The 14887-nt window shown below is 34.1% G+C and overlaps 1 protein-coding gene across 1 annotated transcript in view; it reads left to right on the top strand.

The window, feature by feature from the left end:
* The first annotated feature begins 2793 nt into the window (after positions 1 to 2793).
* Positions 2794 to 14887, top strand: part of LOC129228557 (activating signal cointegrator 1 complex subunit 2-like) — a 133024-nt gene continuing 120930 nt past the window's right edge. The window contains exons 1-3 of the mRNA XM_054863243.1: positions 2794 to 2910; positions 8391 to 8468; positions 14467 to 14630. Of these exons, the coding sequence (XP_054719218.1) occupies positions 2863 to 2910; positions 8391 to 8468; positions 14467 to 14630 (290 nt within the window). The 5' untranslated portion in view covers positions 2794 to 2862. The remainder of the gene's footprint in view (positions 2911 to 8390; positions 8469 to 14466; positions 14631 to 14887) is intronic.

The raw sequence follows: 14887 nt of genomic DNA, 5'->3' as shown, positions 1-14887 counted from the left end.
TTATCTCACCAGTGGGTGTCCGCAGCATGGTGCGGTTCGACTTGTGGCGGGTTATACAGCATGTAGCGCCGTAATACTACATGACGTACATGGCTGGTTTTAAGGCCAATGTATGCCTTTACGTGCGGCGATGATGGGAAAATTGTATTACAGCAATGCATTTGAATTTTTAAATCTCAGACTTGTTTACGCAGGGCCAACGAGAGACCATTGCAGCCTAGTCGAAAACTAGGGGTCACAGCTCAGAGTTTTATGAGGAGAGTGGGGGCTGGGGACCAAACTAACAACAGGTTCGCCTTGGCTCTCAGCTGCCCTGCTTTTATCCCAAAAGCAAACCAATTCCCACTATTACTCCGTATCCCTGAAACAGCTATAGTCTAGAGGGAAAAAGATTCCAAATTCTAGAATTTCAAAGTTTCCAACTCGTATCTCCTAACCTAAAATTGGCCTGACACTGCAACCCCGATTATTAGTAAACCTTCACCTCCATATAAAACATTTCTCGTTATGCTACAATGCCCAAAAACACCCCTTTGTGTCCATTTCCAGGGCTAGCAAGCCCCTTGTGAGCCAGCTTCAAAGTTTTTGCCTGGCATATGGCTGTCCAAAGAGAAGGATGAGCAGGGCATCCCCCGCCGGGTGGGAGTGAAGACATGACAGCGAGCTCTAAACTGAGCTTTAGCTGCATTAAAATGTATTCTTTTTACTTTTATTCAGTACTAGTGGTACCCACACCACTTTGCCCATAGTAGAAAATTAAAAGGTCTTTTGGTTCGTCTTTATATTTAAGTAATGCATGGTGAATTTCTCGCCAATTCGCTTGCCCATGTGACAGTTCCGCGTTATGATGATTTCGTAATTTACTATTCCACATTGTGATAATTTGTTCGGAGAAATTTTCTAAAAATTGGAATAGAAAAGAAACAAAATTGAATTTTTAAAAAATCGCTTCGAGGTGCGCACCCTCATGCTACAAACTTTGCTAAATTTCATGAAAATTGGCCAAATGGTCTAGGTGCTATGCGAGTCACAGAGATCCAGACAGAGAGACTTTCAGCTTTATTATTAGTACAGATTTCATTTAAAATACTAACACATTCCTGTCTTTTTTAATAAAAGGAAAGATAACATGGTCAGTCTCTTCGGACGGCCCTGCCCCTGCTTTCCTACCCTCTGTGCGGCCTTGGTCAGGCCCGGATCTACATACTCGCAGACCCTGCAGTGTGTGTGGGGAGGGGGGCATGCCACTGAAAGTGCCCCCCGGCCCTTATTGACATAGAAATTTTGTAGGCAGTTAGCCGCCGTGCTGATTTTTGGCAGGGGGCCTCAAAATTGATAGATTCGGGCCCGGCCCTGGTCATACTGTGTTCTTTCATTGTTCGTATTACAGTACATGTAGGTGTTATTAGTTTTATAATTTTGTATTTGAATAAAATTTCTTTTTTGAAGCTACACTTATTTCAGGGTAACAAGAAATTAGTTTACATTTTACTGATGAAAAAACAACTGACTTCCCTTAATAACAAAGAAGATATACTGCAATCAGACCTGTTTAAACGAAATCAAAGAGACCTATTATGATCTAGATGAAATAAAATAAGTAAAATACAGTAAAAATGTGTTTAGTTGAAGTAAAAAGAACTTATCTCTGCACAATGTGTGTCAGCATTTCAAAACTGGATGTATCTTATCAATGTGATTATTTGTAACTATTCTAGAAATTGGCTCCATTTTTTGAATTTAAACTTGTACATAACCCAAACTATTAACAAAAATCCCCCAATGGGTGGGGATTGTGAGAAAATTATTTGAAAATCTTTGATCCTCATCAGATTCATTCTCATCAGATGATTATCAAATCGTAATTTTCCTTTAAACATCATGCGTTTTATTCAAAACAAATACAATGTGCATGTGGAACATATAGAGCATTTCTTAAACGGCAACATTTTTTATCCAGTTTGCTTTCTTTTCCGACTGTAGAACTGAAAGTTGAAAAAAAAAAAAAATAGCACGGAATATATCCATTACGCGAGCGAACATGAATTCAACATCAAAACAAATATTGCATCACGATTTTAACCATCTCAAACCCAGGGAGCTCAAACCTAATTCTGTCATTGGTTGACATCAGTTAATCGCTCCAAGTACATGCGATTATCATCGACCAGTAGCTCCTACCCCGACTTCTCACTTGCGATTGTCCAAATTGTTTCTATTCTATTCTATTCTATTCAAGAGTCACAACTGACTACAACTGTATTTTATGTCGAGGTCTGCATACTAGTGCCTTGCCTCCATTATTTTATATACCGATAGATGGCAGCACCATCACCGGATCGAACAGTTAATGAGAATTTAGAACTAGTCCAAGAGCTAATAGCTACCTGGTACTAGCACCCCCAGAGGTATCGTTTCACTTGGAGGACATTGAGACCACGAGCATATTTAACGTCGCCCAGTCCCCTTTAATGACGACGGTGGGTCTTCGACCAGCGGGGATCGAACCCGAGCCCCTCCGGCCCCGAGTCCAATGCCCTACCGATCAGGCTACCACGGCCCCCAAATTGTTTCACTTGAATTCGACTGCCAACAGCGATTGCAAATCTCGTCGATTGCGATTGTCTTTTTTGCGATTGTGTAGTGTTTCACTTGAATCCGGCCCTTGCGCAGATATGACGCAGTCGAATAACACGGTTACTTACCGGTTGACCGGTGAGATTCGTCGAACGGAAACTTTGAAGTTAAATGAAAACATACTTTGTTTTGTTTTTGTGTTAGCGACTTTAATTGGCTGTACGTTGAACCGTCTGAATCATGGTTTTGTAGTTTCTGAATGAATGTGAAATCTGAAGTAAAGGCATGGCAAGTGCGGTTTTTAATAACTCAGAAACCTCAAAAAATAATGAGGTAAGCATCAAAATTAAAGCTTAATTTTTCGATGTTTTGCTCAATGGTAAAATATGTCCAAGGTGTTTTGATTGAGAAATTATTTTTAAATTTCACATGCACAGATGATAAGCCAATTCTCATTTCTGTCCTAATAAAATTAATATGTTACTATGTCGTTACATTTTTGCTTTCTTATTAATTAACGTAAGAGATAGACACTTCCAAACAGTTTTTTATTATTGTGTTTAAATATGCTCTTTAAGTTTTGTCGAATAAGTTAGGGAATTTCCTTTTCTGGACATTAAAAGATAATTTTCAGTAGAATTCCGTTTTCTGAAACATTGAAATGAAGCAGAAAAGGAAGTTTTCAACGGAAGGAACGTTTAAACAAGCAAAATCATAACATGGCATATGTTAAAAACAAGCAATACCCACATGGTTGTCAAAAACAAGGTTAGTGTTGTTACAAGCAAAGCGCTGGAGTTGTTTTAAGTTTATTACCTAATGTGGGCAAACAAGCTAAAGTGGATTTATATTCAGGGCCGTGCTTAGTGGGTGGCAAACTGTGCAGCCGCACAGGGCCGCTAAAATATTTTGAAGTTAAGGGGCCCTAAAATATTTCTGTGTGAAAAAATATCTTCTTTCTAATGGCACCAAGGAAAAGAAGATGCAATGGGACAAACTTGAGCTACATCGCATTAAAAATAGGCTATTTTTTATGTGAATGATTTTGACAGCCACTTCGAATGCCAATATCTCTTAGAAAATCAATATCAATATGCTTTGCAACTATAACCCATTAAAAGCATGTTTTTCGACAACAGAATTACAAAGTAAGAGCTTTTGGACAATTTTTGTATTTTGTTCAGAATTTATGATTCAAAAGTCTAGGAAAAAGTTTTTCCACTGCGTTTTTCTTGGGACTTTGCATGCGTGCTACACAAAAGTTATTCATAAAATACTCGAACGTATTGACAACCAAAAGTACTTTGAGCTCCTAAAATTTCAGGCTTTCAGTGTGATAAAATTTCTCGTATTCTGAACTTAAACATGGCAATTCGTTACGACAGACAGAATTTCAAACTCATTTTTCTATCCTTATTCGAAAGAAAACCATTGAAGAAAAAACTTATTTTGAAAGGAAAAAAATCTGTTCCTTTTTTTCGAATGGTTCAGTAAAATCACTCCTAACCAACACCCCTCTTATGCGGACAGTTTTTAATTCTCCTATTCCAAGGCAAATAGCATTATTAAACCTCTGTCCTGCTGACAGCCCTCTATTACGGACAAAAAAATGTGTCCTGTTAGGGCCCGCATTAGAGGGTCTTTACTGTATTAACGAAAAGAAGATGCAAGGTGACAAACTTGAGCTACAACGCTTTGAAAATAAGCTATTTTCTAATTGAATGACTTTGATTGCCAATTTGGATGACAATATCTTTTAGAAAATAGATATTTAAGCTCTGAAACTATAACCAATTAAAAACAAGTATTTTTAATTTGTAATCACCAAGTACGAGTCTTTGAGTTATTTTTGTTCAAATTTTACAACAACGTAAAATCCAGGAAAAAATTTCCCCACCGCGCTTTTTCAAGAGTTTGCATTCGTACTATATAAAAAATCTAATGAGCTATGTGATAATGCATATCCGCTATGCACCATGACAAGCTCAAACTTCCAAAAATACTTGAACATATTAACAGCTAATTGTACTTTAAGCGCCTAAAATTTCAGGCTTCCAGTGTGATAAAATTTTCTGTAAACTAGAGACGTACCGAGTACTCCGTAATTACTCGGTACTCGGCCAATTTGCCGAGTACTCAGTACTCGGCCAAATTCTGATCAGATACTCGGCCAATACCGAGTAGTTGCAAAAAATTGAATATTGTCCAAGACAGATACCAAAATTTATATTAAAAAAAAAAGCAAGCATTATATTCTGCAATAATTTACAATTAAAATTTATAAGTCAAATTTAAATTTTGAGAATAATGAAGTTTGTAATGCTTCAATGGTATAAATCTTTCTTTTAATGTCCCCAAAGTTTATTAAACTTGTTTATTAAAAATTATGCAAAAAAAGGCAAGTATAGAAAATATGGAATTTTTATATTAAAAACAGATATTTGATACAAACAAAAATTAGTTATAAAAAATATAAAAATACCTTTGCTTAAAAAATTAAAGGAAATAAAACAATGTTAAAAGCACAGTGTAGGAACACTGCAGATACGTGTTTTGGAAGTTACAAGGAATTCCTTTTTCTATGCACAAAATGGGAGCTCGTGGATTTAAAGGCATCCGACAAAAGTTGGATTATTTTGTTGAATGTCTTTACCTTCTCTAGCTCACATGTTATGCACTGAAAAAGACATTTGTAAGGGGGGGGGGGGCAGAAACATGTGTCTGCGGTGTTCTTGCACATTTGTTTTATCTGCTTTAAAAAAATATTTATGTTTGGCGAACTAGAACTATAATTGATTGGTATACAGTGAAACCCCTCCTAACGGACACCTTTCTTATGCGGACAATTTTTAATTCCCCAGTTCCAATGCAAATAACATTATTAAACCCCTGTCCTGCAGACACCTCTCTATTGCGGACAAAAAAAAATTGTCCTGTTAGTGTCCGCACTAGAGGGATTTTACTGTAATTTGTTTTAATTCCAACTTGATTAATCATACCTTTTATTTATCTATTTTTAATTTTAAAAATCATTTTTTGGTAAAATTTTTGACAAACAAAATTGTTTATATAATGCGTAATTAAATTTCACCAGGAATATAGTTTTAAAAACTATTATATGGACAAGGAGGTCTATACTACTATTCCAATAAGTTCAAAATTCATCACATGTGTGTCGGTGGTTCTTGTTAAAACATAATTGGTACTTGGTAACTCAACCGAGTCGTGAAAGGCCGAGTAACTCGGTACTCGGCCGAGTAGTGAAAGGCCGAGTACTCGGCTACTCGGCCAAAGTGCTACTCGGTACATCTCTACTGTAAACTTGGTAGTTTGGCACAAAAAGCTGTTCCCCCATTTTGGATCACGTTTTTCGGAGATCCTAGATTCTCAGGATTTGGATCTAGGAAGCTGAAAATTGGCATAGGTAAGTTTCAAAGGCATCTCTACACCTCTATAAAATTTCATCCAAATCGAAGATGGTCAAACGGGGACCCCTAGGTCAGAGGTCACTTGACATGGAAACACTTTTCTATATTTGCTAGTAATAAAAATAGTGAAAAGGCAGAAAAATTTTTTTTCATTCTTTTTCCAATTGTTGTTCTGAAGTTAGATTTCAATTTCGTATTTCATACCGGCTGTAAACAACGCAATTATTTATACCAGCCTTTGTAATTACTTATGAAAATCTCGAACTAACTTATACAGCTGGGTGACACACTACAGCGGGTTATGTTTTGGGAGAGTATAAATATATAGCAAAAATGTTTATTTATCAACTATTAAAACAAATTTCACACAGGGCCGCTAAAACTCTAAGCACGCCCCTGTTTATATTATGACTTTGTTGATGCTGTTACTTCTTTTTTTTTTTTATTTTAGTTTTATGAGCTTTGTCATGCAGCATCTTGCAATCGTGTGGACAAAATACTGGTATAGATACATGTGGCTGGTGCATCAAAAAAGTTGAAGGTCGAAACCCAGTTAGCAAAATATCTAGCCTCCATATTGCATAAAGGTTGATTGACATGCCAGAAAAATCATCATGCATTAATACTGCCTCAGTATTGTTATGTTACTCTATTTATGCTGTCAGCAGGCTGCCACAATATTAACTGACAAGGTGTATGCAGCATAATATCAGGAAAATATCCAGGGGCTGCGTTTGTAATGCTGCATACATATTGATATGACAGGAAAATTTTAAGATGTTGTCATGACAGTGTGAAATCAAGCTGTAGGCAAGATGATCTTACTTTTGTAATCTTGCATACATATTGATATGACAGGAAAATATCAAGATGTTGTCATGACAGAATGAACCAGTCTCTAGACAAGATGACCTTCGAAGGAAGGTCCAGCTAATCTATTGTGTACTAAATACCTTGACGAGGACAGCATAAAATCTACCATCTTGACGGAGTCAACTTGTATACAATGTTCATATTGTAAGGTAATATCAATATTGGTATTTGAAGATGAATGCAATGTTGCCTACATGTTATAGCATGTTATTCCACGGTATTTTTGACATTTATGTAGAGTCCATAACGTGACCTTTTTTGCCATAACTTTTTAATTTACTGTTTGATCAGCTTATCATTTTATTTTGATCTTTTCCTACCAACACACCAGCTCAAATTAAAATAATTTGCAAATCAAACGGTAAATTAAAAAGTTATGGCAAAAAAAGGTCACGTTACGGACTCTACATAATGTCGAAAATACCGTGGAATGCCCCAATCTTTATGCAGTATGAAACACATCAATATTGATACCGTCAGTATAATATCAAGACCTGTCAAAGTTGATGCAAGAAATTTTGTTAGTAGGGAATAGGTGGGGACAGGGCCCAGTTAAGATATTAGGAGGCCAGGGCCGAACATATTGGGAAGATTTTAATGTGTGGGAAATCAAATTTTGATGCCAATGACTATGCAAGGACTGTTTGTGATGAAACATTTGCATACTTAAACACAAGAGTAGGGGGAAAATCTATTTTCATAGGGTTTCCATGCAGCTACAGGGTTGCTAAATTATAATTATTCAGAAAAAAATTATTATAATCTAACACAATTTCCCAATTCTGAATTATCGTAATATCTCTAACAATTTTTTGGGACTTTGTATAGTCAAACCTTATAAACACAAAAATTCACTGGGAACCAGCAGTGATGACTTTAGGGGTGCAGCGCTATCCAACTACTCAATCTAATTGTTTGTTGGGGTGCTGACACATTCAGATTTAAAATAAGTTGGGGGGAAAACACACATAAATAAAGCAGAAGATCCTAATTTTTTTCCTTTCTGTTTAGAAATTAAAACATTCTAATCACTTGGGAACTCTAGACCATGGCCTAGTTGGCAGTCAGGCCCTGGGTGGAAGGGGCTAATATTTTATTTTATAAAATTAGCTACCTATATATTATTCTATTTTAACGTCATTGCTAGTTAAATGACCTCCTGTAAAATATTTATTACATGACCAATCTAGAATTGTATACATTTAGTTCTTACTTTCAAAAAATAAATTTTAAAATCATTTTTTGATCCATCATTCATTTTGAATATTGAACGGACAAGGCCTCTTTACTTTTGAAAATGAATAGGCAGTTGCCCCCATTGCTTCCTAGACAAGCTGCCTAGAACAATTAATCTCCTATTTCTTGAGAAGTTCATAAAAATGTGAATATTTGAAAGCGACAATACTTACAATCAAATATCATGATACAATTATGATGATGTAGGGTGTTTTCTATATTTACTTACTTACTGCATTAAAAGTAATAATATTCTACATTTTTTTGCAATTGTAGTCTCCTAGTCAGCCGCTTGAAACTCGAACTATCACCATCTTCGGCAAAAATGGATTACAGAAAACTGTTCCTGCTTTGGTAAGTAAAAAACTGATTATAATACGTATTTTTAAATCCCTCAAACTTTTTTTTTTGTCTTCTTTTGCAAGTTTTGTAATTTTTTCAGTGGAAATGATAAAAACAAGAACTAATGCTCAGAGAGGAAATGCAGCAAATAATGGACTTTGTAAATGTTCGTTGAATGGCAGTACATTTTAAAGTGTAATAAATATCATATTACAGTATAGGACCCTAATTCAGAATTCCAAGATCTAGACATCTTAAGAAGAACTTTTTTTATTATTTATTTTTTTCCCAGTTTCTTTTTTAAAAAAAAAGTCAAAAGATAGTGCGACAATCTCGAATTTTTCATCCAAGTAGCTAGTAATCACTGGGGTGAGATTAAGGATAAATGAACAAGTAAGAGCCCTATTCAACCCATCTATAACATCTGTTCTAGAAACAAATTTCTATCCCCTCCTCTACTGCTTTATCTTAGATCTTTAAAAGAAAGAAAGTAGAAGTAAACAAATATTTAAAAGCTAACAGAGATTTTAGGAGTGTAACAAGCAATTGAATGAATTTGTACCGAAATAAGACTATCAGTAAATGTATCAATTTAATGAAACAACTTACTTCCCAACTAGAACAATAGAACTTGATTCCAGAGGAACACATTATACAGCTGTATAAATTACAGGAACTGTTATACAAAGAGAAACAAATGTTTTAAACAACTTATGATGTTTAGGGTAAATTGTATATTTTTCATCTTTAAGATTTTCAATTAAATCACACTTTTTTCATTGCTTATTATGTTGTTGTTTTATATTTTTACATTCAGATTCGAAATCTGAAAATTTTTAAATACGTTACATTGGCGGTCTTAAACATTCCGAATTTGGGGTTCCATACTGTATTCTTATGCAAAGGGTGAAAGTAGAAATTGTAATTTTCCAACAATGTTGACTTGTAAAAAAAGATAAGTGGCTGCAGCTACCTTTTGTAGAGCCTGTGGAAAAATTTAATGCAAAAATGTTGAAAATTAAAAAGAAATTCAGTTGAAACAGATGTTTAACTCAATCCCGCATGATGTATTACTTATTGTGTGGAGGAAAAAAGGTACTTTTAGAGAAGGACACAGCATTTGCAACAGAAAACTTTTGTCCCCAGAAATCAAGGTTTGAAGCACCATTGTTGTCCCTTGGAACTAGGTATTGCTTTTGAACTTGTTTAGTATAAATTTTTGAAAAAATGTAAGCAGGGGTTGATGTTTGAATCGACTGAATAAAAATAAAAACAAAATATACTTAGTACAAACATTGTACACTTATGGTGCAAATGATAATCATTAAAATGTTAAAATATATGCTGTATCTCTACAGAAAAATATATGTTCATCATAAAGTAAGTATTATTATACAGTTACCAAATTTCGAAAACTATAGTCATCATTTAACACTTTGATTGCTATGAATGAGTCATCCAATCTTTGGAGCAAATGTCATATGAACCCCTCTTAGGGACTTTTTCCTACTGGTTAATAATAACGTATGGTTGTTTTTTGCCAAATGCTCATTTCCACCCTGAATTTAAATTTTTTGGCAAGGAAATTTTTTGATTTACTGATACTAGGGATTCTCAAATTCGGTGCTGTGGCATCCGGGGGTGCCGTAGGAAGAGGCAAGGGGTGCGGCGAAGTTTTCATGACATCAATATTATGAAAGAAATTTGGGTGCGCAAAGAAGGCTATGTGAACAAGAAAGACCATCCAGCGCCCCATTTTTTGGTGTAGCATGACGAAAATTCGTTACATTGAAACTTCAAAGTCATTATGAAGCCTAATTGATTGTAAAGCGTTATCAAAACTACTTTAAATTGGGTGATTGTAAAATAAAAATTTGGGTCAAAGTCTGATTTTTTATTTATTTATTTATTTTTCTTTTTGTAATTGCAATTCTCTATTTGTAGAAAGAAAGTAAAGTAAAATGAATGAATGATTCTTCAAATCCCAGACAATCTTAGCAATTTATTTATGTTTTATTTATTTATTTTTGCCATCGGCCATTTGGAGAAAAACAATCGGCCGTTTGGCCAAAACATGCCATCGGTCAAGCCTTAGTAACTGATAAACAAATACTCCGCTTATATGAAGAAAACCTCCCAGAACCGAATTTTCCCCCCATAGACGCTGTTTTAAGATCCCCGCTTAATCGACTAATTTCCCGGATAATCGATTAATATATACCAGCTTTCACAAATATTTTTGTTGGGATTTTTTTTTAATAATTACAAATAAGTTAAGTAAAAACAATTGTTGACATAAAAGTATAAAACATTAATTTTCGTAATCAACGGGCGAGAAAAAACTTTAATTTTCCATTAAAACATTTCCTCTATTCTATCTCTCTTTTTTTTTTTTTTGCCATTACAAGAAAAAACAAGCTGATGTGTGCATCACATGACTTCCTTTTACTCCAATTTAAGGTCATTTTCCCAATATTGGCAATTTTAATGTGATTCAATAGTTTACTTTCTAAAAATCACCAACAGTGGCCGAATTAAAACTAGATTTTAAAACAAAAAAATCGCCAAATTTGTCACCAAGTTGGCGACAAAACTTGGTGACCAAAAGACTGGCGATATATCGCCAAGTGTCTGCCAAATTGTAACACCACTTGAGTTTACATCGAAATTAACAATTTTCCCCCCACAAAGGGGCAAAAGATCCCTTTAAAACCACGCGAATGCAACCAAAAGAGGAGGTGCACAACTAGACCCCACGAGGAGTCTACGTACCAAATTTCAACTTTCTAGGACATACCGTTCTTGAGTTATGCGATTGCACATACAAAGATACGTACATACAGACGTCATGAAAAACTCGCCGTAATTAACTCGGGAATCGTCAAAATGGATATTTCGCGTGTCTATACGCTCTTAGGCACTTATCCATGGGGGGTCAAGTGGAAAAAAAACTCAACATTTATTGGGGGTAAGCAAAATGGAAACTAAGGTCAATTTTTGAGTAAAAATTCTTTCGCGAATACAATACTTCCTTTTTTGTAAAAGGAAGTAACAATAAATAGTACCGTCGATAATTAAATTAAATAACACAAAGAAATATACACATTTTAGATAATACTAAATTGATAAATAAAAACTGAAACACGGCAAATGAGAAGGGAAGAAAAGGAGTTAGGAAAGTGTTCCCAAAAGACATTGAGCAAGAAATCCACTATCACTGATTTTTTTTTAAAATATTGTACTGAAATAATGTGCCAAAATGAAGATTTCATAACTCAAGTTATAAGTTACTTTTTTATAATTTTCATGTGTATTAGAATAGAATACAAATTATTAAACTACTGTTTACTTAGCTTATTTAAAAAACTTTTTCCCAATAACATTAGTTATTTCCTTTATATAGCTAATTTCCTTTATATAACTAATGATTTATTTTTATTACATTTTAAGACAAATGTTGTAAATTTAGAAGCGTTAAAGAATTTTCCTCGCTTCTTTTATCAAATGCCCCCTTAATCGAATAATATTTCTTTGAACCGATGATATTCGATTAAGCGGGGCGGACAGTATTCCCTTGCTTTTATTTTTTCTCATTTTTTATACGTCATTTGATTAATATGCAAAATCTAGAGTCAATTCAACCCTAAATAGGAGAGAAATTTGGTTATGAATATGAACCTTAGAAAGGCTTTATTTAGCACACTTGAACTTACATAATAGAGATGGACTTGGGTTCCATAAGAACATTTCAATTCGTCAAAGAGTGCTGCAAGTCAAAAAAGTCGGAGAACCCCTGGAATAATATATTGCAAGTATGGCGACATCAATCAAATGCTAGTTTACCTTGCAGACATTTTTTGGAGTTTTTAATATACATTTGTGACTGCTACAAAACATTCTTCAATTAGTGCTGTAAACTGTCTAATTTAACTCTTTATTTGCAATTTTGGCTGAATACCTTTACACATACACGTCAGGGGCTGTCATAAAAATGATATCACACTTGTTTTTATCATATTTAAATCCGACCCTTTTGTGTGACACTTCACCTTGTCAACTCTACGTAATAATTATATTGTAATAAAAAATGGGTTTTCTCATATTTCATGTCACCCTCCTCCCCCCTTGTCGTAAGTGTCATTGATTTCACAAACCCTCCCTCAAAGTGTGACATCATTTATGGACAACTTCAATTTCATTTTTAGCTAGACCTTTAACATTTCAATTTTTTTTCATTTAATGTTTTAATATGTACTAATGCTGTGGGAGTACTGTCTGTCTACCTTAGCTGAGACCTCCCGCCAACTTGCGCATGAGTCAGGTCTGCTCTGATTTTATCAAAATAGAGAAGGAAACCCAGAAGTAACAGGTGCAAAATAACGTGTTCTGTTCAGCAGTTCTTCTAAAGCTGCATCGAAAAAGACAAGAGATAGCGAGTGCAAGCGGAAAGTGCCCATCCTCAAACTATCACCACTTTTTAAAATGGAATCAATCCCAAGTGCTAGTCTTTGCTTTTCGAAATGGACAGTACACCTAATTTTTCATTATACTTGGACTAGTTTCTTAACATAGTTGGCTACTCTTATATTCAGGGTTGGGTTGTGGACTGTCCAAAACTGGTTTAGGACAGGACAGGTGGTTTTTACCATCCAAAATTGTCTAAAACTGTCCAAAAGTGTCCGAAACTGCCTTAAACTGTCCAAAACTATGTTAAAGTTAAAGGGGTGTAATCTAATCAATTTGTTTTCACTGCAATATTCATGATGCATAAATAAAGATATTAATGAGGTTTAATTAATCAGTATTTGATAATATTTTTCTTCAAAATGTTCATTTAAAAAACATTTTACTTAAAAAAAATTGCCAATAACTTTTTCACAAAAACTTATTTAACAGTTGGTAGAGTTTTGAAAGGAAATTCAACACTACCAAGACAACTAATTTCAGTTCCATTCATTACGCAAAGGAATATTATTAAATATACAATATTTAGGTGCAAGAAAAAAGCTAAATTTTTTAAATGGATTTTGCAAATAAGTTTTACATGATTTTTTAACAAAAATCATTTTTTTACATCTTAGATTAAAGAACAAGAAATTGATGATTAAACACTTATATTATAAAACTTGTGCTATTCTTTTTTTAGTTTATGTTTTTAATATACATTCTGTTACTAAAAAAAATTGTAATTTATTGCATTTAAGTCAATTATTGCACTATATTTTGAACACTTTCTTTTGCACACATGCATAAATGTCAAAAAATTTAGTTTATGCAAAAAAAAAAAAAAAAAAACTCCTGCATACAAATTGAAATTTTTAATGAAGAATTTAATTTCTACTTAACTAGATTAAAATCAGCTGCATAAATAAGTTACATATATATTTATACCTGAATGTTCACATTGAATAAATATATTAAATAGTCAATAACATAATTTTGACACTTTTTGTTCTGTTTTTGATATTTTCTCACAAAATAGTTTTGGACATTTTCGGACACAAGGGTTTTGAACAGGATGGTAAAAACCTTACCAACCCTGCTTTCATTTGCACACATGCATAAACATAGAGAAATTTTGTTTCTATTATCAAAAATAAATAAACATGCATAAAAATTGAAATTTTTATCAAGAAGTCAACTCCTATGCAACTAGATTAAGTTGAATGTTCTCATTGAATAAATGTTCAATATAAAACATTACTTTGATACATTTTATGCTGTTTTTTGATGTTTTCTCACACAATACTATTTTTCTTAAAATATAGTTTTTGACACTTTCAGACAGTTTTGGACACCAGGGTTTTGGACAGGACAGTAAAAACCAGGGTTTTTACCATGGTTTTTACCGTAGTGTCCAAAACCTTGCCAACCCTGCTTATATTCTTATGCTGTTTCAATAGCATGCAATTTAAAACCATTAAAACTATTTCTTTATGCGGCATCCAAATATTGAACTGTATTGTGTCATGAGTGTCAAAGTATTAACATGTGCTTTGAAATTATTTAGCATATTGGCTTCATGGAAACTCGAACATATGTGAGCTTTCGATTGCCGCCCAACTCGCCTGAGGAGGAAGAAAGTCATTTAACAGCAGAAGAAGAGGAATGGCTGGAGGCTATGACATTTTTTGCTGAAGACCTACGTTGGATTCTCAAATTGCCGTATCACAGGTTATAAAATATGTCTATTTATTTGTTCTATGTAAGATTTTTTCAAATAATTTTACTAATGCATAGTCTTCCTGGGGTTTCGAAACTACCTTGAATTGCTGAAAATTTGGGTTATAAACGTTTGAATAAAAAAGTTGACTTATTACCACACTCAAGCAGGGTTGAATTATCAAGTAATCTGCTCTCATCTAGGATCAGGGCTGCCAAGAGGGGTGGCAGCAGGGACAAAATCTTTGGGGCCTGCAAAGATATTGAAC

This window comes from Uloborus diversus, chromosome 1 (genome assembly GCF_026930045.1).
Source record: "Uloborus diversus isolate 005 chromosome 1, Udiv.v.3.1, whole genome shotgun sequence".
Classification (NCBI taxonomy): Eukaryota; Metazoa; Arthropoda; class Arachnida; order Araneae; family Uloboridae; genus Uloborus; species Uloborus diversus.
Note: the sequence above shows the minus strand (reverse complement) of the source record. Positions and strands in the feature narration are given on the sequence as shown.